We start from the raw sequence: 19,566 nt of genomic DNA, 5'->3' as shown, positions 1-19,566 counted from the left end.
AGGCGTTCCATAAAATTTAATGCGTTTTATGCGACAAAGAAAAAAAATCGACCTCAAAGAAAATCCTCAGAAAAATCAAATAAGCATCGCGTAAACAAAAATATTTGGGAAATATTGTACAATCAGCCATTTTTCGATTATGGCAAAGTCACAGAAAAATTATTTCACTTTCGAGAAGTTCCCACTTTCAACCAGCAAAGACGCCCATAAATGTATCGTTTCGAAGATGGCGTCCCAAAAAAAAAATTCCACATCTATTTTTCCCATTTTCCCCACAAATAATATGTCTATCGTAATGAAAATTGCACCAAAGTGCATCACATACCTTTAGTCAAACCTTGAAAAAGGTTTTATCGCACAAATCACTAATTAAAAAACACTTTTTTCCACTTTTTCACGGAGCGTCTTAGCAGTACGTCCACACGCACGGACCACTTTATCCAGAATGACGAAGCCAAGCGACGGCAACTGTGGCGAACTACAATACTCGGTGGTAAATAGAACTTCCGGCGATAGAAGCTCGTTTCTGATTGGTTTGAACTCTAAGCGGCCTATTTACTTCATATTTTGCCGCTATTTTATATGAAATCGAATTTTAATGATGAAAAACGACATTAAATGATAAAAAATATCCAAAGAACTCAGAAATATCGAAGAAATTAATAAAATAAGTAAAAGGCAATATTAATAATTTTGTCAGGCAACAATAATTTACGTAGCAGCAAATACACTTTAATTGAAATTAAAAGGAAATATTCAAAAACACTTTTTCCACACCGTTTTTTATTATTCTCTTTGCGAATTAAAGTGCTTAAGAATAAATTTAAGACTTAAGACTTTTTACATTTCAATTCTAAATCCTTCTATATAAATTCATGGCTAATAATAATCTCAATTATGCATTTACTACAAAAATGATTAAGGTTATAAATAAATAATAAAATAAAATACATCTGCTGGAAAGAGATTGCTTGGGGAGCAGAAAGATCTTTGAAACCTAATTAAAATGATATTGTTATATTTTATGAATAAATATTTTTTGCGAAAAAAATAAATTTTTTTGTGTGGTTCAAGAATGAAAATTTTAGTGCGATTTTTTCAACGCGACTCCTGATGTCCTGATGGATTTTATTATTCCTTTCGCCTTTCATTATCATCACATTTTTTTCTCTCTTTTGTTCTTTTGTTCGAACACGGCGCCAAAAGTCGAGCAGATTACGACGAAATTATTAATTCTTCCCCAACTTCTCTATCTTTTATTAACACCTCTTTACACCTGACCCCATCTACCAATCTACCTTATATTTTGTTATATACGTAATTATTTACTTCTACATAGAAAAAATTAGGGAATTTTATAAATTTTTCTTGCAATTTCGAACATTTTGAACCATAATTTTACATTTCCGAACATTTTCGATAAACTTGCTTTTTATTACCACTAGCGCTGCCATCGCCTGTCGTCTTTCTTTCCGTACTTTTCTGCGCGATGGGTGAGTTGGTTTTTTGAATATTTTGGCAAATATCTCGAGAAATAGGACAAAAATGGCCAGCATTTCGCATCTATTGAAAACTGTGAAAATGTTTTAGTCGGAAAATTGAACAAAATGATGAAAAATCAAATGGATGACTGAGATATGTGTTGATTTATTGTGAATGTCGACTCGTCGGTCTGCTTTATTATTTTGGCCTATTTCTTTCAAAGTATTGAAATTTAAGAGGAAATTGTTCATTTGAGAGTTACTTAATTGTATTTAGGATTGATTTGCTTGGTCATGGCAAGTCCTATACCCGGTAATTTTATTTTGTTTAACATAACCTAAAATATTCTGGGGCTGTTGCAGGTATCAGCAGGGATTCGTACCATAAGAGGCGCTCCACTGGAGGCAAGAGGAAGCCAATTCGCAAGAAGCGAAAGTATGAATTGGGACGTCCAGCAGCCAACACAAAGGTAAGGTTTTTTCCTTAGATGATTTGGTGGAAAAGAAGAGTGTTTGTGTTTTCTGTGATGAGGATTTTTACCTTTTGCGTGTCAGCAGATTCCCATGAAGAATAGGCACTCTGAGAAACACATTGCCTTGGATAGGAGTGCAAAGTGGATGATATTGTAATTTGTTTTGTTTTCTTTTGCAGCTGGCAGCTTCTCGTATCCATGTCGTGAGGACACGTGGTGGTAATAAGAAGTTCAGGGCTCTACGTTTGGACACGGGCAATTTCTCATGGGCATCAGAGGGCACAGCCCGCAAGACTCGTATCATCGATGTCGTGTACAATGCGTCAAACAATGAATTGGTGCGCACGAAGACACTCGTGAAGAATGCCATTGTGGTGATTGATGGCACTCCATTCCGGCAGTGGTACGAGAGCCACTACATCCTGCCACTGGGACGCAAGAAGGACACCAAGGGTCAGGATGACAATGATGTACTAACAAAGAAACGCAGTGCACGTGTCATGAAGAAGTACTTGGCAAGGCAGAAATTTGCCAAAGTTGAACCCGCCCTCGAGGAGCAGTTTACTTCCGGAAGATTGCTTGGTGAGTGTCTCAGATTTGTAAGGACTAAAAAATATCAAAGTGAAGTATTTAAAGCTACAGTGATGAGTACTTATTCGGTGATTCGCCAATTAGTGGGTGTATTGCTCGTTCTGAGTTTATCACTCCTGGCGAGAGATGATATCCGTCATAGTTACACTGAGTGTCCTTCGCGGGATTTAATTATTCTCAAGAAAATAAGGACGGAAATTCTAATCATAATTTATTATTTGCAGCTGCTATTGCTTCCCGACCCGGACAACATGGCAGGGCCGACGGGTACATCCTGGAGGGGAAGGAATTGGAGTTCTACTTGAAGAAAATCAAGTCCAAGAAGTCAAAGTAAAAATGTATTTGCGGACTTAATAAAATCGACAGGATTTTACAATCTGACAGTTTGTTGTTGTAAATCACAGATTCGGTCAATATCGAATCTGAAGTTGTCCCATTCCCAGCACGGTGTCAACACAAACTGGGGTCGAGGAGGGGGCTTCTTGGGGCCACTCTCGGAGCCCTTGGCTTTGGCTTTGGGGGTTATTGGGGTTGATTTCTGCTGTGTTGGAGTATTCTTGGTCATGATTCCGGGACTGGCATCAGGAGTGGAGGTGGCAAAGGCATCAGATCCGAACAACTGACGCTTCGGATTGGCCTTTGACGCCTTGTCGCGCCTCTTAAGTTCACTGTTTTGCACCACAATGGTACCCTCGCTTGTGGTCCAGATACTCTCAAGTTCTCCCATTGACTTATGCCGCTGACGTTTCTTGCTATCAGTTTTTCCTGTGGATGGCTTTCCATTTTCCCGACGTGTATGTACCCACTTCTTGAGACGCTTCATAAAGGGCATAATCATGAAAAAGGAATTAGCATTGAAGCCAACTGTGGATTTTGTATCTGTTTCAGTTTTATTGCTAGGTAGAAGATCAATGGGAAACCACTCGCAGCATTTGATCTCATTGCGAGTCCGGGGAGCAAATATGGTGTCCTTGGGAACATTGCTGACCACATAGAGTCGCGTAAATTGGTCATTGAATGTACTTTCGAAGAAATCTCCAGGTTGGATGAGGTGAGAAATATTAAAACCCGTCTCTTCAAAAACTTCTCGAATAGCACAATGCACAGGATCCTCAGTCTCATTAACTTTTCCTTTGGGAAAGCCCCAAGAGCTCTTTGCCCAGTACGACTGCACTAGAAGAACGTGGTTTAGGTCATCGGATATGAGAATGGCTCCATACGTTGGCACAGACAACTTGTACTTCTTCCAGTTGTCCAGGATCTCATCCATGTGCGGCAGACGCGGACGCAGGAAGGGCACGTGTTGGAAGATTTGAGTGGCAAATTGTTTCAAGGTACACGATACTCCACGATCATCTTCACCTCCACAGTAGAAATCCAAGTAGAACCAGTGAGCCAGCTCGACTTGGAAGCAAATCCGGATGAGATTTGCTCTCTATTTAATGAACAAAAACAATCAACAATTGCATGACTGCAGGAAACACTCCTTAGAATCTCACCTCTTCCACTGGTACATTTATGATAAATCGACTGGCCAGATCATCGAGAAACTCTTCGTCAATCTGCAGGGCAGATTTTGCTGCACTCATCTCTTTTAGAGAATTAGGATATGTGAGAATATCAATCTAAATGTCCAAATTTCATCACAAAAAATATGTTTAATCTTCTATAACCTCACTTTTCCCTAGGGTTTACTTTACCATAAAAAAACCATAAAACCCAAACCCGCTTGCTATAATATTTGAAAACTCAAAAAGTAACAACATTTTCAGCATATTTTATTGAATTCTCGAATTTAAAGGATTCAGCACAGTTCCTGTTATGATCGCTAGATGATTTTCCTTATCAGCTACCACAAAGAGGAAGGGTCGATTTATGGCCAACTCCACAGGTGTTTTGTAATATGAAGAATATCCTAAAAATTATGGATTATTTTTTAATAATTCCATTTTATGTATGGAAAATTTTCTACTCACTTTTCAAATTATCATTCGTTTGGATCCTAATATTGACCGTTATCGCTTGCTCTACGTGTCTTGTGTAAATTCCTTCATCATCGGTCATTGGAGAAAAATTAGCTCGAGTAGGCTCAAAAATGTCCAGGATACCCATCTGCAAGATTAAGTAAAGAAAATTTCAAAAATTGTACAGATCTCCTGTAATTATTTTATACTAACATTTTGCAGATCATTTGTAAGTACAATCCGACCTTGGAGAAAGAATTTTGGGATCATGGCTTTGATCCACGTGGGTTGGAGAATTTCGGTGCGAAGTTCCCGGAGATTGGGTACAAAGCGCGTCTTCATAGCAGCAAGGAGACGATCAAGACCATAGTAGTAATCAGGCAAAATCAAGAGGAGATTGTAGTTATCAGAATCAAGCTCAACTTCTAGAATCGTAGACTGGATGGATTCTATATAAGCAAATTTCATGATGGTATTGAAGAATTTGTAGGGAACTTGAGCACTCTCAAAGCGACTGAGGTAGAATAGATCCACATCCTCTCGTGACTCTTCCGTTAGTTGATAAGGAGGAACATCGAATTGGGGATTTGGGGTGGCAATAGAATTGTAGTGAATAAAAGGTGGAGGAGTGTCTATTTCTGGGATTACAAATTCAATTGGAGAACGTTTCCTTCGGATATAATTTATAAGTCGAGACTGTCTTTTAGGTTTTCTGCGTCTTCTCCTGCCAAGGGCTATCTCTGTAGTTGTTTCCTCATTTTGAGCCATACTTTCTCCTGGTGCCGTCGTTTCTTCCGTGTCCCTCGTAGAGGACTCTACAGTGGTGGTTATTGTAGACATTTCAGATGTTGTCTCCTCATTCTCTGTACTTATATTTGGAGGAGTAAAGGTAAAGATATACTTTGTAGTCCTAGTGGGGTCAATGGTAGTTGTCTCAGTGGTTTCAGCTTCTGTGGTCGTTGTTTGTTCCATTGTAGATGTCATTTCTGGTGTATGAGTAGTAGATTGTGTGGTAGTTTCTGCAAAAATGAGTTCAATATAAATTACAATATAAAAATCCTTGAAGATTTCAGCATTTCAGCACTTCCTAAAAAATCATAGGAAATAACTGTATTTCTATATCGGATATTTCAGATGCATTTTCGTGACTTAATATTCTTCCATTCAACATTTTCATTCTTATGTGTAAATTTAATAATGCATTTTATTTGAATATGTCGATTTTTAATCAATCAAATTCTTAAGCAATTGATACTTGAGGTGTCTGTTATTGTTTTTCTATTAATTTTCTCTTGAGTGATCACATTACGCAATAAACGCATAATGAAATAAATTTAGAAAGTTACATCAATCCTATTGTTAAAGTTACAAGTTCTGCATTTTATAATTTCACTTTGTTTAACTAACTAATTATGGGGAGTGCTGCTGCCTAATCGTGTCATTTGCAATTGATCGATAAGTCATTATTTTCTCAGCTTTTGCTTTTTTCTCTATTCGCTTCAACAAAAATTAGGAAAAACTGCGAAAAGACCATTACATCCACCTTTTTAATAAAAAAAATACTAATTCTTCACAAATCCATAAGTTTCCTTAAAAATCCTCTGGGTTACGTATTTCTTAACTTGTTGGAACTAGGTATGAGGATTAAGGATTTTGAAAGTCTTGGACAATTTCGTATCGGTTTGAAGCGCTTCCACTTATTGACCCAAAGGACCCAAAGGCAATGAAGCTATTTTTTAGGAATCAAAGTTATTAATTAAATTTATCTTTTCCTATTCTATAAAAAAAATGTTAAATTATTTTTAAATACAATTGAATTGATAGAATTTTTGCAGAATTGATGCAGTTATGAACATTATTAAAATAGCCTGTTTTTGCTCTGATTGTGTTAATTCTAAATCCTCTGAACCCTTAAAAATATACTCACCAGTAGTTTCCTGCTTTGTTGATGATTCTGTTGTTGTAATCATTTCTGTGGTTGTTGTTAATTCAGTAGAAGATTCTGTTGTACTCTCTGTCGTACCAACCGTGGTTGAGAGTTCTGTTGATGTTTCCTTCGTGGATGATTCTGTGCTTGTATGCATCATGCCAGACATGAGATCATACCCATAAAATCTCAAAAGAGTTTCATATTCTGGTCGAATGGTAACATTCTCCTTGCTGAGGCTCAAACCACTGAGCAGATTTTCCTGATTGTAAAAGTAGCTTCGCAATCGACGATGGATATCCCTAAAACCCACACGAATTATATCCCTTTCCCAAGGTAACTCCAAAGTATCACGAATTTCTAGAGCACTCTGTCCATCTGATCCCTCAAAGAGCGCCACAAGAACACTTGCTAAACCACATGGCGATAGAGCTACATTGTTCCTATTGGCCAAGGAGTGGTAGTAAAGAATTCTAAATCCCAACTGATTGGTCAAATCCACCATTTGATCCTGTGCTAGAAGTACACTTTTTTCCAAAGCACTATTAGAAAATCTAGGCGCCAAGATGTGCGCCAAAAAGATCACAAAAATCGATCGAATCACTGACATTGTGCATAATTGGTTTCCCACATAAATTTAAGCACGCTTTAAACAGCCCGCTGTATTAAACGAGAACCATTCTCGAAGGTGATTGGAATTAAACTAACTCGTTTTCTCCCTGGAATCATCGCTTTTTAATTCTGTGCTCGAGGTGTATTCTCGTTGGCGGGAGAATCCCACACGCATACACAAACAACCACTTGTGTTGATTGATCAGCCAACCTGTCGATTAATTAGGGGCTCATTCATTCATAAAAACGTTTTACTATTTTCGCTCAATCGGACCGCGTTGAGCATTGGATTTCGTCGTTGATTCAGTAAATTGGTTTTGGGTGCAGGGCCCTGTGTGGAATTCGTTCTTGGATGTTCATCTCACTTCAGCTGAAATCTACACAGAATTCTCATCTCTGTGATGGTTTTTTGGTCTCTCTCTCACACACGATCTTGCCAAATTAAGGCTGCCAAATTCCACAAATACTTTTACCTGGAAATAATTCGCGAACGGGAGTTCACTGTTTTGCGTGGAGAATTAAAAAAAACACCGCAGATTTAAAAATTAAAGATCTCCCAGAAAGAACGTAATTTTAAAATGTAATCTATTCTGATGAGAATATTTTTAAGAGTTTTTAATTGTTTATAAATTTATCTCCTATTCTACACATCTTCTAGACTGGACCTAGTACCTATTCAATTAGAAAAATGTATTTATTTTAAACTCCTTGAATGTCTCTCTCTAATCTAGATTCAAGATCTAGGAAGCTACACGGTTAGAGTTAGTGTAGGGGTAGGGGAAGGCTGTCAGGCTTCGCACACACTCTGGCACCGAACATTTCATATTTTCCCATTTCTTTTGACATATGCCAATATTAATTAATTAATCAATAGCTTAGTACAGTGGTGGAAATAAGTATAATTCCACCCATTAATTCTTATAATCCTTAAAGAAACTCAACAAAAAAAAGAAATGTCGAAAAAATTCATACGTAGACCAACATCCTTTCATGCCAACATAAAAAATCGACATTTCGATTTTTTATTCTAAGTATTTTTAGAAATATAATAGAATTTTGTTTTTTTAGGGTGGAAATAAATATAAATCCACTCAATAAATTGAGCGCTAGGGTATTTATTTTTGACCAAATTTAGGTAAATATCTTTTAATAATTTCATTTTATAATTAGTAAATTAAGTTCCATTTTCTAAAGTTTTGCATTAACTTTTAACCGAAATATCGTAGGAAAAATGTTTAACGAACAAAAATAAGGGAAAAATAAAGTCTTGCTGGGGATGGATCTTAGGAACTAAGAAAAATGACTAGGTTCTTCTATCAGATAATTGTCAAATTTGTCAATATATCCACCATACATGCCTCGTAATGTACCCCAAGGGCCAAAAACCTTCAATTGTTAGAGGCCAAAAGAGCTTTTTGCCTCTAACAGTGTTGCTTTTCAGTAGAAAAAAGAACTTTTCCACCGAAATTTGATTGTACAATGATGCTTGCTGTTTAGTCTGGTTATGTCCTGATGCTTTTGTCTCAAAATAGCATTCGTAAGAGACCTTAGGTCATCGTCGCATAAAAACTAAAAATTATTGCAAAAAAGGCTTTTAACAGTTTAATCAACATGACATGTTTTACGCTATTTTAAAGTTTCAAAATTAGTTTTTCCGAGTAAAAACAAGTGAAAATACGATCTATCATTCATTTTTGTGCAAAAAATAACTTTGAAGCTTTAAAATAGCGTAAAACATGTCATGTTGATTAAACTGTTAAAAGCCTTTTTTGCAATAATTTTTAGTTTTTATGCGACGATGACCCGAGGTCACTAACGAATGCCATTTTGAGACAAAAGCATCAGGACATAACCAGACTAAACAGAAACCATAGTTTTACAATCAAATTTCGGTGGAAAAGTTCTTTTTTCTACTGAAAAGCAACACTATTAGAGGCAAAAAGCTCTTTTGACCTCTAACAACTGAAGGTTTTTGACCCTTGTGGTACATTAAGAGGCATGTATGGTGGATATATTGACAAATTTGACAATTACCTGATAGAACCTAGTCATTTTTCTTAGTTCCTAAGATCCATCCCCACCAAGACTTTAATTTTTCCCTTATTTTTGTTCGTTAAACATTTTTACTACGATATTTCGGTTAAAAGTTAATGCAAAACTTTAGAAAATGAAACTTAATTTACTAATTCTAGTTAAAAATGAAATTAATAAAAGATATTAACCTAAATTTGGTCAAAAATAAATACTCTAGCGCTCAATTTATTGAGTGGAATTATACTTATTTTCACCCTAAAAAACAAAATTCTATTATATTTCTAAAAATACTTAGAATAAAAAATCAAAATGTCGATTTTTTATGTTGGCATGAAAGGATGTTATGGTCTACGTATGAATTTTTTCGACATTTCTTTTTTTGTTGAGTTTCTTTAAGGATTAATCGGTGGAATTATACTTACTTCCACCACTGTATTAAGTCACATATTTCTATAGAAAAAAAATGGGTGAGATCTATTAACGAGATATGGGAAAATATGAAATGTTCCAAGCCAGAGTGTGTGCAATGTCAAGAAGCCTTGCCCTAACAAGTTTTTTCAAAAACGTTTTATGTTCTCTTTAACTTCTGTCCTGGTTCGCAAATTAAATTCTTTAAACTTAGGATGGTTTATGAAGGTATTCTAGACAGTATTCACTAAAACCACCCATCTATTGTATTTACTTACAGGTTTTAAATGGCATATAAAATTTATTAATTAGTGTTTTAGGCTAAATATATTTCGAGTCTTTGAAATTTTCAGCTACTACACCGGTTTCTATCAGTAATAAAATTCTGAGGGAATAACTGTATTGATATTATGTAAATTGAAGATTAATAAACTGGTTAAAATTGGTTTAACTGGTAAGCACCCTAAAATAGTGACATGGTTGTTTTTCCGAGATTTATGAAATTATTTTTCAATACCAAAATTAATAGAGTAGGAAGGCCAGAAAAGTTCATAGTTATTAACTAAACTAAATAATACACTTCTTACAGTTAAATGATTACTTATTTTTTATCTGAAAATTTAAGGTTTTTATAGTGATACAAATACAACTAAAAATCCACTTCATCATTAGAATTAGGAAAGGAATTCTTAGTGAACTACAATTTGCGTGAGCAAGGCAATTGACAACATAGTGCGGAAGTTCAATTCAATTGTACATCTTGTCGCTCCTCTGATGGCTTCACGAGGTGGAGCTTACTAAAAATTGTGCCCAAATTGACAATACAATAAGCTGATCTACCCAGAAATCGATCTACTGTTTCCTTGAGCACCTGATAAGCATCTTCCACCTGAGGTGCAATCTTCATTTCTGAAAGCAAATCAGAGAGAGATGAAAAAAAATTGCTAATTCAAGAGAACAATGTGAAGCATATACTTTTGTATTGCGGCTGAGTGAGGTCGAAGATATATTGGAAGTAGCGAATTTGAGTGTAGAGATCTGTCTCTGAGTACTGCCTCACGAGATTTCCATTGCCACAGGCACAGCAGACCGGTCGATCATTGCTAGACAGAACATGAGTGATGATCCTCGTGTTATGAGAACACACATTGTCATCACAAACCATCCAATTCTCGTAGAAGCGATCCAGAAAAGTTCGTAATTTCATGATCAGTTGATTCTGGATTCCGGCCAGATATTCGTAGGGAGGAATTTTACAGTCGGGATTAACGCATGCAGCCAGAACAGGAACAAGATTCGCATCAACACGCTTCACTGCCGCTGCCATGGGGTTCTCCTGATGGCAGGAGACGCATTTGAATGAAAACTTCTCACAGAAGTGATATTTCTGGGCACTGGTCTTCACGAGTGTATTGACGTCATCATTGAGTTCGTCCTCGCGATCCATTTTCTCCTCCATGCTCCTGTACTTCTTGGCATCCAAGCCCAAACACTGCGCCAGACGAGAGATATTTGTTCCATCGAGAGGTTCGCAAAGACGAGAAATTACTGGGAAAATCTGTTGTGTAAGATAGTATTCAGCATCGATTTTCAGGTCTGGATTCAGCTGCAATTCATCCAAGTGGTAGGCTCTCTGCATGTGGGACTTATCTGTGCCATCCTGGCAGATGACGTAGCTCACGGTATCTCCCTTCTTGAACCTCCTATTCTGAGTATTGTTCATCCTCAGGGCCACAATGACATGGGGAAGGTTTGAATTGCTGGCGTATTCCTTATTCAGACAAGATTTATATATTGAATAAATAAATAAATGCCATTCAGAAGTAAAAAATATTTCTAAAATATTTGGAATATTCATAAATGTATTGTAAAAATTTAAAAAAAAATCAACGAGGGTATTTCTTGTTGGAAAATCTTTATATATGGTCCCTGAATCCGCTAACTTTTTAAATCAGATACCTCAAATATAAAAATAAAAATGTTTTGTTTTTATTAAATTAAGGGCAGAATCACATTGATAATAAAATGCTCGCCGTAGCCTCACCGTATTTCGTGATTTTACGCATTTTCATTGCAATTCTTTACGCAAATTATCCTTGAAGAAATAAAACGAAAATTCGATAAACGGTGAGCAAGAAAACTGTAAGAGAAATTATTCGTAGTTTTTTTAGCTCAATGTTTATCGCATTTACGTTTTATTTCTTCAATATTCTTTTATTTTCACTTAGTGCCACCGATTATGAGACAGGGTAATACGGTAATCGAGAATTTGCGTAAGAATTGCAATGAAAATGTGTAAATTAACGAAATACGGTGAGCATTTTACTGTCAACGGGATTCTGCCCTAAATGTACAACTTAAAAAAGGTACAGTAAAAAAACGATTAAAAAAATTGAAAAAAATATTAATTAGGCCTCCAGTTAATGCTTTTCATCTATAGCACGTAATTCTTAGCTTGTTTTAACGGGATACAATGAGTAAAAAACATATTTTCTTTATTTTTTTATTTCAACAAAATAAAAATTTATTTCATTTTAGCTGTTATGTACGTAAAAATACAACATTTTTTGAAAGATCTTGAAATTTTGAATCCGATTGCATTGCTTACAATCGGTGAATGACCGATAAGTAATGACCAGCCCACAATAACCTTTATTTATAAAAATATTTTAAAAATTTTCTGTGAGAGTGAGCGAGATGACTAGATCTAGGTTTCATTCACTCTCATTGAAAAGTCAAAAACATGTTTACAAAACAAAAATTATTGTGCGTTAACGCACAATAATTTTTGTTGATAACGCCCAATTAGGCGTATAACGATAATGATGACCAGCGCACAATAACTTTTGTTTGTAAACATGTTTTCAAAATTTCCCATGAGAATGAGCGAGATGACTTGATCTAGATCTCATTCACTCTAATTGAAATGTCAAAAACATGTTTACAAAACAAAAGTTATTGTGCATTGGACATAACTAAAAATACTGTTTTTTTGTTTTTTTTTTTTTTTGAAATATCTTTTTCCGGTCTTCGATGACCCCCCCCCACAAGTAAACTTTCTCTAGCGAACAAACTTACCCAAACCAACCCTCACTTATTCCAACAACACCTCCAAAAACATGTTTTTTGACTGATTTTAAAATTCGCCCTGGCGATTTCGTTCATTTTCGAATGTTTTGGAGGTAGTCCAAAAGAATATTTCGTCCTTCAACACCTATCACCGGAAAAATCGCCATCTTGAATTACTGAAGGTCAAATTTCAACCACTTTGTGGAGGGCCTAATTTTCAATGGATTTGGTTAAATTTAGATTTTTTTTAAAGGTCTTGTATTTCCGAACCCGATTGCATCGGTCACAATCGGTGACGGATCGATAAAGTAGCGGCAATGCGGCAATAAGCTCTATTTTAGTCAATGTACTAGAAATACTTGAGATAGAATGTTCATATTTTGGGATTAGTTTCCTACAGATTAATAGATGATTTTTTTAAGGAAAAAAAAATACCTATTAATGGGGGCGCGGGGAGCTGCCATCAAACACGCGTCTTAACGGTCACTGAATTTAAATTCTGTACATTAATTCATTACAAACTCCATTGGTTTAGATAGAATAACTATTCAAGAAAATGAATTTGCAACTAGAATTCAAATCAGGAAAGAGGATGAAGGTCATTTTTAACAAATTAGATGGGATGTCGAATTTTCCGTCCGCCATTTTGAGCAAAATTTTTGCATGACTTCACGCGAAGCGAGGAAAGGACAACAAAATGTATTCCCATTTCTGTCGGGCTATTTTTTCCATGTAAATGAAGGACTAAAGTGACTAAAAATCCATTCCCGACAGAAATTCGAATATCTATTGCCCTGGAATAAATCATCTAAAATCACTCAATTTGCGTATGATGTATAATACCATGGTAAGGAATGGGTTAAAAATGCGGTTTTTGCGTTTTTTTTAGTATTCTGACCCAAATAAAATTCAAACGGTAAGAGATACGACTTCTGGTTTCCGGTATCCTAAAGTCACGTAATCTCGACACTAATTTCTTTCTTTTTTCTCCTCCCCGATCCCCTTTATGCGTTCCCTATCCCCCTAAAATACGACAAAAATGAGGTTTTTGTGATTTTTCTCTAAATTGGCTCTGAACTTTTCGTTAATTTTTAAAATTTGGAGGTATAGCCCTATGTAAAATTACATCCATAGACACACTTTCACCGGAAAAATCCCCATCTTGAATTTAATAAGTCAAAGGACCTTTTTTCCATCCGATTTGGCCAATTATTATTAAAATGTATATGATTTTTTTAAGTACCCTCTTCTTAAACAATTTTTAACTTTAAAATGGTTTACTACATTAACCTTATATGTTCAAAAAATTTGCAAAAATAATATAAGGCAGAGCTTCCCCTTTTTTATTATGTTGAAAAAATATGCTTTTTTACTATTTGTAACCCACATAGCCCCTTAATAATAGTTATTACTGTTATGTTTTTGATATTTAAAAAAATCCTGAGGGACTTACCTTTGGTGGTTTTGTCAATTGCTTCGTAATCACAAACAGAGGCAATGGAACTTTTTGCTCCATGATATCGCGCCGGATACTCTCCAATCGATCATGGATCTTCTCAATCTTATCATCAGCTTCAGCTGGACTGAAAATATCCTCAATAATGGCTCGACCCACCATTACAGATAATTTCGACCAGTCTCGTCGGACAATGTCCAGACCCTTGAGTTCTTGATTATACTTCAGTTCACCATTCTTGCCTTTGGACACAGTGAGAGCAGCGTATTTCTTTTTCTTGAGCAACAGCAAGAACTTGAATACTCCATCAATGTCCAATTCAACATTTTTGTACATCCTGTTGACTTTCTGCTTAACCGTGAGTCCAATCTTGAACACCTGCTCATAGTCCACGCAATTAGTGTTGATCATGATACTGTCTGTATCTCCATAGATGACTTCTAGATTGAGTTTTGTGGCCAAATTCTTAGTATCCATGAGAATATCTCGCCCCTTTCTAGTGATCAATGCTGCCAAGTGAGGAGCATAGAAGCGAGAGTGACTGAATCCCAAGCATCCATACATTGAATTTGCAGTTAGTTTGAGGGCCATCTGCCTAATATTGTACTGCATCTTGAGTTCAGGATCCAAGTCTGGATTGGCCATAAGTTTCTTAACTTCTCGACGACTTTCGACCAGACGACGGATTTGTTTGGGCAAAACTCCCTGTTCCACTGAAGAATCCGGTAGCTGAATATGATCTTCAACATGCAATGGTTCATCAATAGTAGTGTAGCAAATGTTGTATTCCTGGATAATACTTGGGTACAGGGAATTGAAGTCCATCAAAAGGATGAATTTTTCGTAGAAACCCTTGATAGGTTCCAATACCAAACCTCCTGCATAGGCAGCCTTCTTGCGTCCTTGACCTTGCTCTGCATTTTCCTGCTTATCCCACTCCTTTCCAATCAATCTCTCCTTCTTGTCTGGCACAATGTAATCTCTCTCATTGAAAGCATGAAGTAGCAGATACTCGTTCCGTTCAGATCGTCCACCTTGGAGGGTCCTAGCCATCATATTGCCGCATACATTTGTTATCTGCAGAGCCAGAGGAAGGACATTCAGCTCACACATCAACCGTAGCACATAAGAGGCATCTTGCATGGTCAAGGTGATAAGCTTGAGGATCTCATCACTAGACTCGTACATAAAGTGTATGTCATCGTTTGAGATTTCAATGCGATCTTCTTCCTGAATCTTCAGCACTTCCGTACACAAAGTTCCGAGATCGTAACTCCTAGATTTTATCAGTTCCTCGGCTGATTTTTTCACATCACAAATCATCCTGCCCGTAAAGTTATCTTGATGGCGTTTGCTGTCCACCACAGTTTTTCTAAGTCGCCCAATTCGTGACCAATTAGGAATTTTTAAGGTGATGATCCTCTCAAAGATCACATCTAGCTGACAATCAGCAGCATCGTGAGTTACAATGAGATCAGGATCAGTATTTTGGTAAATGGCTAGGAACCAACTGAGCAGTTCTCGTTCAGATTCAAATTTTTTAGCCTTGGTTTTGTTGTACCCCTTGAATTTTCCAGCAAAATCCATGGGCCATCCCTGATGAGAAGGATGTGTAAGTCCACAGAGATGGCGATTGAAAGCTGGATTAGGTGGTGGTTTATCTAGCGGAAATCTATCCTGAATAAGGCACGAAATCATCACAATTTCATTTTTCGTCGTTTTCATATTGAGATTTGATCGAACATTGAGTGTCATTAGAGAAAGTGGAGGAGGATTTTGGTTTTTTTCAGGAGCCACACAAACAGACTTACTATTGGCTACCACCATCTCAACACGACTCCACGTGAGGGGTCGTTCTCGGATCTGGAAGTGTTTAATGGTGAGCCAACAAGGTCCTTTGATTTTACTGTCGAGCAGGAATGTCTCAAGAGGAGTAGTTGAGGTACCAAAAATATGGGCGATGGAGTAGTATTTCTTGGATGTGTTGAGTGGTGCTTTCAAGTGACCACTGTATCGAACTTCTATGCACTCCGAAGACTGAGGAATCTTCACCCCTTTTATGCTGAATGCGAAATTTTTCGTAACTTGCTTTGATTGAAAGGATTCAATCTTGAGTTCCTGCAGTACCTCTTGGAACTCCTGCATCACATGACCCAAAGTCACTTTATCCCTTGTCTCCTCCCTGGTGACTTTGTCTAGCAAATACTGTCTGGGCAAGAGAAATAATCTCTTATTGACAGACTGAATGTGTACAGTGACCGATTTGTAGTTTTCCTTGGAATTCTCTACCTGAACACGTCCAAACAGGAAGAGTTGACCTGGACGTTTTACTGGATCCTCCCATGCATCCCAGAACCATATTTTCTTTTCAGACTCACTGGCAAAGTCCGCCATGTCGAATGCTGTGAAATCTATGTCGTTATCATTGTTCATTTGAGCGATTGCTTCCCAATTTGTTGTGATCTTCTCGGTGGAGATAGCTTGGATTTTTTCCTTTGCGTGATTTCTTGGTTCTGCGGCCACATTGGGAACTGATATATCAAAGTCCATTGCAAAATCTTCAGTGTTCAACAAGTCTGCCAAATTCTCTTCAGTTTTTTCCTGTTCATGAGATTTTCTTTCAGACTCTGAAGATCCTTTGGCTTCATTTTTCTGCTCAGGCACTGCAAATTCTGTGACTTCATTTTTCTTTTCAGGCTCAGAACAGTTTTTCACTTCTTCATTGACCTTTTCTACTTCAGAGTCTTCTTTTCTGTCCTCTTTCCCATTCAAATGAACTTCCTTAGAATGTACAAGTGTTTCCTTCGACGGATTCTTACTTGCCATTGTTTGATTTGCTATGCGATCTAGAAGTTCATCGTCGCTCCCTCCTTCTTCTTTAGGCACTTCTTTTCGTTTGATATTTTTGGAAAAGCTTTGCATGTATTCCTTCACGAGGGCAGCATTATCTTCCGACTGCTTTGTAACAGAGGGTTTCTTTACTGCCACTGTGCTAGTAGTATCCTTAGCCTTATCCTGAGATCCATCAATTTCACCAAGGATCTCCGATAAGATGCTGTCCTCACCCAGTGTAACGGTGGAGGCTTTCTTGGGAACAGCATTGCTGAAGAGATTCCTGATGGAATTTTTGCCTTTTGCTGGTTTAGTATTTTCTCGACCTCTCTTTTTGGATTCCTTCTTATTTTTAGCAGTGGAAACTGATTCTCCATCAGAATCTTCATCATCAAATATCTCCCTGCCATCTTCCACATATTCACCATCGTCATCGTCAATCCAATCCTCGGCAGCTCGTGTTTGCACACGCTTAGAATATTCCCTCTCATCAACTGTGTCATAGACATTGTCTACTTCCTCGGAAAGCTCATATTTGTGCTTTGTGCCGGAGGATTTGATCTCTTTAAGGCGCTGAAGGGCTGCAAATCGTCCGTGTTTGTCGATCTTTTGTCTCTTGGAACGGGGCTCTGCTAGGTTATGCTGTCTCATTAGAATATTGCCGATATTTCAAATGTTTCTTTGTCAACTTACCCGCTGAATCACCCATTTCAAAGCTTATGTATCACTTTCACAAATTCTACAAGAAAACAGGAAGTTTTCGTGCAATTTATTACGGAAAAACACTGAAAATACGGATGTTTTCGTCCAGGTGCAGACGTCATAGAATGCGCGGGAACCGTACCCATGGGAAGCTTTGGGACATACTCTAGTTCTACCAAAAACTGTTCGAAAAAGCTCGTGTGTAGAATTCAATACGATTCACAGATATTGCTTTTTAGTCAGATTGTTTTTATTATTATTATTCTAAATTTTTAAAAGAAAATAGGGGTATAAACAAAATTTACGAAAATTTCAAGAAAAAATCTCATGTAACTTACCTTCAACACTTACAAGAAACGAACCAAAAATTACTATGTTCAGGAGGTTGGTTTAAATAAAAATCAGTAGCCAACTATGAGTTTCACACTTTACTAGGGTTTGTTTTCTTCAGGTGGTTTCTCTGGCGGACGATAACAATTTTGTGTTTTTTAGTGGAAATACGTGATTCTTTACAGCAGAAAATGTCTCTCTCGAATAAGGTAAGCTCGGTCTAAAGTTTTAAGTAAGAAGATATTTCTGGAATCATGTGTTGTTCTTGCTTTTCAATATTACACGGATTTACTTTGGATGACTAGCAATTTCCTGTGCTCAAGAATGACAATCTTCTCCGGGCAGCTCGTGGAGAAACCGTAGACCGAATCCCGGTTTGGGTAATGAGACAAGCTGGAAGATATTTGCCAGAATTCCAGGTAAAACTCTCAGTCAAGCTATAAAAAGGACTTTTCCCTAAAAATCTGTTTAATTTTCCAGGAAGTTAGAAAAAAATATGATTTCTTCACAGTGTGTAGGACACCGGAATTAGCATGTGAGGTCACAATGCAACCCCTGAGGCGTTTTGATCTCGATGCATCCATAATATTCTCAGATATTTTAGTTATTCCTCAGGCATTAGGACTTGTCGTTGAGATGCATCCGGGAAAGGTAGGTTCATGCAAAATATTTTTAAAATAGCATTTTAAAAGCCATAATTTCAGGGTCCAGTGTTCCCAGACCCCCTAAATGGTCCAGCTGATCTTGCCAGATTAACTCCCGATGGGGCAGTAGATCGTTTGAAGTATGTGGGTGAAGCTATCACAATGATGAGGCATTTGTTGGATGGGAAAGTCCCTCTTATTGGATTTACAGGTGCTCCATGGACTCTCATGGGCTATATGATTGAGGGTGGTGGAAGCAAGACAATGTCCAAGGCAAAATCCTGGATTTCTGATCATCCTGAAGAAACTAGAAAGCTTCTGGACCTTCTAACAGGAATTATTGTTGATTATCTTGAGATGCAAGTGAAAGCAGGTGCTCAGATGCTTCAGGTGTTTGAATCAAGCGCTGAACATCTTTCAAAAGAGGAATTCCTGTCTGTAGCTTTTCCACATTTAAAGGAAATTCCCGAGAAACTGCGAAAGAAACTACAAGAGCAGAACATTGAACCTGTTCCCATGGTAAAATTTTCCATGGATAAGTCTTATTTTTAGATTAATAATTTCATGATATTTCCAGACAATTTTTGCAAAGGGAGCTGGACATTCTCTCAAGGAGCAGGCTAAATTGGGTTACGAAGTTATAGGAATTGATTGGACTGTTGATCCTCTCGTTGCAAGAGAAGAAGTTGGTGACAACATTACACTACAGGGAAATTTGGATCCTCAGGATATGTACAAAAACCCTGTAAGTTTAAAAAAGCAATATTCTAAAAGAAATATTATTTAATTATTTCATCCTTCTAGGAAGAGCTTCTCTTTCTGACCAAGGAAATGGTGCAAAAATTTGGCAAAAAGCGATACATCGCAAATTTGGGTCATGGAATCACTCCGCAGACTCCAATAGAAAGCATGAGTATCTTCTGTGATACCGTTCATTCAACATTGTAGGAAAAAAGGCAATATCCTGGTGAAGGAATAAAAATAGATTTTTTTTACAATTTCCGCTATTTTTTTTGTCTCCTGAGCTTTTTTGGGACACCGTA

At 37.0% G+C, this 19,566-nt stretch overlaps 6 protein-coding genes across 51 annotated transcripts in view; 2 read left to right on the top strand and 4 right to left on the bottom strand.

Annotated features, from left to right (window-relative positions):
- Positions 1 to 459, bottom strand: part of LOC129802496 (modifier of mdg4-like) — a 47,399-nt gene extending 46,940 nt beyond the window's left edge. For 44 of the 45 annotated variants that reach the window (XM_055848402.1, XM_055848762.1, XM_055848498.1 and 41 more), the window contains exon 1: positions 326 to 458. The gene's annotated coding sequence lies outside the window, so the exon portion shown is untranslated. Of the gene's footprint in view, positions 1 to 325 lie in introns of all 45 variants that reach the window. The other variant, XM_055848394.1, reaches the window with a different exon arrangement.
- Positions 460 to 1,412: 953 nt separating this feature from the next.
- On the top strand, positions 1,413 to 2,926 carry LOC129802738 (40S ribosomal protein S8). Its single transcript, XM_055848787.1, has 4 exons — positions 1,413 to 1,493; positions 1,845 to 1,951; positions 2,134 to 2,536; positions 2,770 to 2,926. Exons 1-4 carry the CDS (start codon positions 1,490 to 1,492, stop codon positions 2,877 to 2,879), a joined length of 624 nt encoding a protein of 207 aa, XP_055704762.1. The 5' UTR covers positions 1,413 to 1,489; the 3' UTR covers positions 2,880 to 2,926.
- LOC129802730 (m7GpppN-mRNA hydrolase) lies at positions 2,871 to 4,218 on the bottom strand. Its single transcript, XM_055848775.1, has 2 exons — positions 4,045 to 4,218; positions 2,871 to 3,980 (listed from the first exon to the last, which is right to left on the bottom strand). The coding sequence occupies exons 1-2, from the start codon at positions 4,132 to 4,134 to the stop codon at positions 2,916 to 2,918; spliced, it is 1,155 nt and encodes a 384-aa protein (XP_055704750.1). The 5' UTR covers positions 4,135 to 4,218; the 3' UTR covers positions 2,871 to 2,915.
- Positions 4,219 to 4,310: 92 nt separating this feature from the next.
- Positions 4,311 to 7,460, bottom strand: LOC129802471 (uncharacterized). The gene is made up of 4 exons (XM_055848340.1): positions 6,437 to 7,460; positions 4,723 to 5,528; positions 4,522 to 4,657; positions 4,311 to 4,460 (listed from the first exon to the last, which is right to left on the bottom strand). Exons 1-4 carry the CDS (start codon positions 7,044 to 7,046, stop codon positions 4,324 to 4,326), a joined length of 1,689 nt encoding a protein of 562 aa, XP_055704315.1. The 5' UTR covers positions 7,047 to 7,460; the 3' UTR covers positions 4,311 to 4,323.
- Positions 7,461 to 10,073: 2,613 nt separating this feature from the next.
- On the bottom strand, positions 10,074 to 17,700 carry LOC129802467 (DNA polymerase alpha catalytic subunit). Of its 2 annotated transcripts, none has more exons than XM_055848315.1 (4): positions 17,541 to 17,700; positions 14,013 to 17,479; positions 10,466 to 11,261; positions 10,074 to 10,399 (listed from the first exon to the last, which is right to left on the bottom strand). In XM_055848315.1, the coding sequence occupies exons 1-4, from the start codon at positions 17,554 to 17,556 to the stop codon at positions 10,233 to 10,235; spliced, it is 4,446 nt and encodes a 1,481-aa protein (XP_055704290.1). In that variant the 5' UTR covers positions 17,557 to 17,700; the 3' UTR covers positions 10,074 to 10,232. The 2 variants fall into 2 exon arrangements, with proteins under 2 accessions (XP_055704290.1, XP_055704301.1); XM_055848326.1 differs by having other exon boundaries at positions 14,013 to 17,476.
- Positions 17,701 to 17,820: 120 nt separating this feature from the next.
- LOC129802466 (uroporphyrinogen decarboxylase) lies at positions 17,821 to 19,517 on the top strand. Its single transcript, XM_055848299.1, has 6 exons — positions 17,821 to 18,088; positions 18,185 to 18,298; positions 18,360 to 18,530; positions 18,584 to 19,042; positions 19,101 to 19,268; positions 19,328 to 19,517. Exons 1-6 carry the CDS (start codon positions 18,071 to 18,073, stop codon positions 19,469 to 19,471), a joined length of 1,074 nt encoding a protein of 357 aa, XP_055704274.1. The 5' UTR covers positions 17,821 to 18,070; the 3' UTR covers positions 19,472 to 19,517.
- Positions 19,518 to 19,566: the final 49 nt, after the last annotated feature.

Source organism: Phlebotomus papatasi, chromosome 1 (genome assembly GCF_024763615.1).
Source record: "Phlebotomus papatasi isolate M1 chromosome 1, Ppap_2.1, whole genome shotgun sequence".
NCBI classification, from domain to species: domain Eukaryota; kingdom Metazoa; phylum Arthropoda; class Insecta; order Diptera; family Psychodidae; genus Phlebotomus; species Phlebotomus papatasi.
Note: the sequence above shows the minus strand (reverse complement) of the source record. Positions and strands in the feature narration are given on the sequence as shown.

Coding starts and splice junctions, on each gene's coding strand:
- LOC129802738 (XM_055848787.1), top strand. Junction 1,952..2,133: donor GTCCAGCAGCCAACACAAAG/GTAAGGTTTTTT, acceptor TTTCTTTTGCAG/CTGGCAGCTTCTCGTATCCA. Junction 2,537..2,769: donor TACTTCCGGAAGATTGCTTG/GTGAGTGTCTCA, acceptor TATTATTTGCAG/CTGCTATTGCTTCCCGACCC.
- LOC129802730 (XM_055848775.1), bottom strand. CDS start 4,134: ATGAGTGCAGCAAAATCTGCCCTGCAGATTGACGAAGAGTTTCTCGAT. Junction 3,981..4,044: donor TAAATGTACCAGTGGAAGAG/GTGAGATTCTAA, acceptor TTCATTAAATAG/AGAGCAAATCTCATCCGGAT.
- LOC129802471 (XM_055848340.1), bottom strand. CDS start 7,046: ATGTCAGTGATTCGATCGATTTTTGTGATCTTTTTGGCGCACATCTTG. Junction 4,658..4,722: donor TTACAAATGATCTGCAAAAT/GTTAGTATAAAA, acceptor TTAATCTTGCAG/ATGGGTATCCTGGACATTTT. Junction 4,461..4,521: donor AACGAATGATAATTTGAAAA/GTGAGTAGAAAA, acceptor CATAATTTTTAG/GATATTCTTCATATTACAAA.
- LOC129802467 (XM_055848315.1), bottom strand. Junction 11,262..14,012: donor AATTGACAAAACCACCAAAG/GTAAGTCCCTCA, acceptor TGTCTGAATAAG/GAATACGCCAGCAATTCAAA. Junction 10,400..10,465: donor CACTCAGCCGCAATACAAAA/GTATATGCTTCA, acceptor ATTTGCTTTCAG/AAATGAAGATTGCACCTCAG.
- LOC129802466 (XM_055848299.1), top strand. Junction 18,531..18,583: donor TTGAGATGCATCCGGGAAAG/GTAGGTTCATGC, acceptor CCATAATTTCAG/GGTCCAGTGTTCCCAGACCC. Junction 19,269..19,327: donor AGGATATGTACAAAAACCCT/GTAAGTTTAAAA, acceptor TCATCCTTCTAG/GAAGAGCTTCTCTTTCTGAC.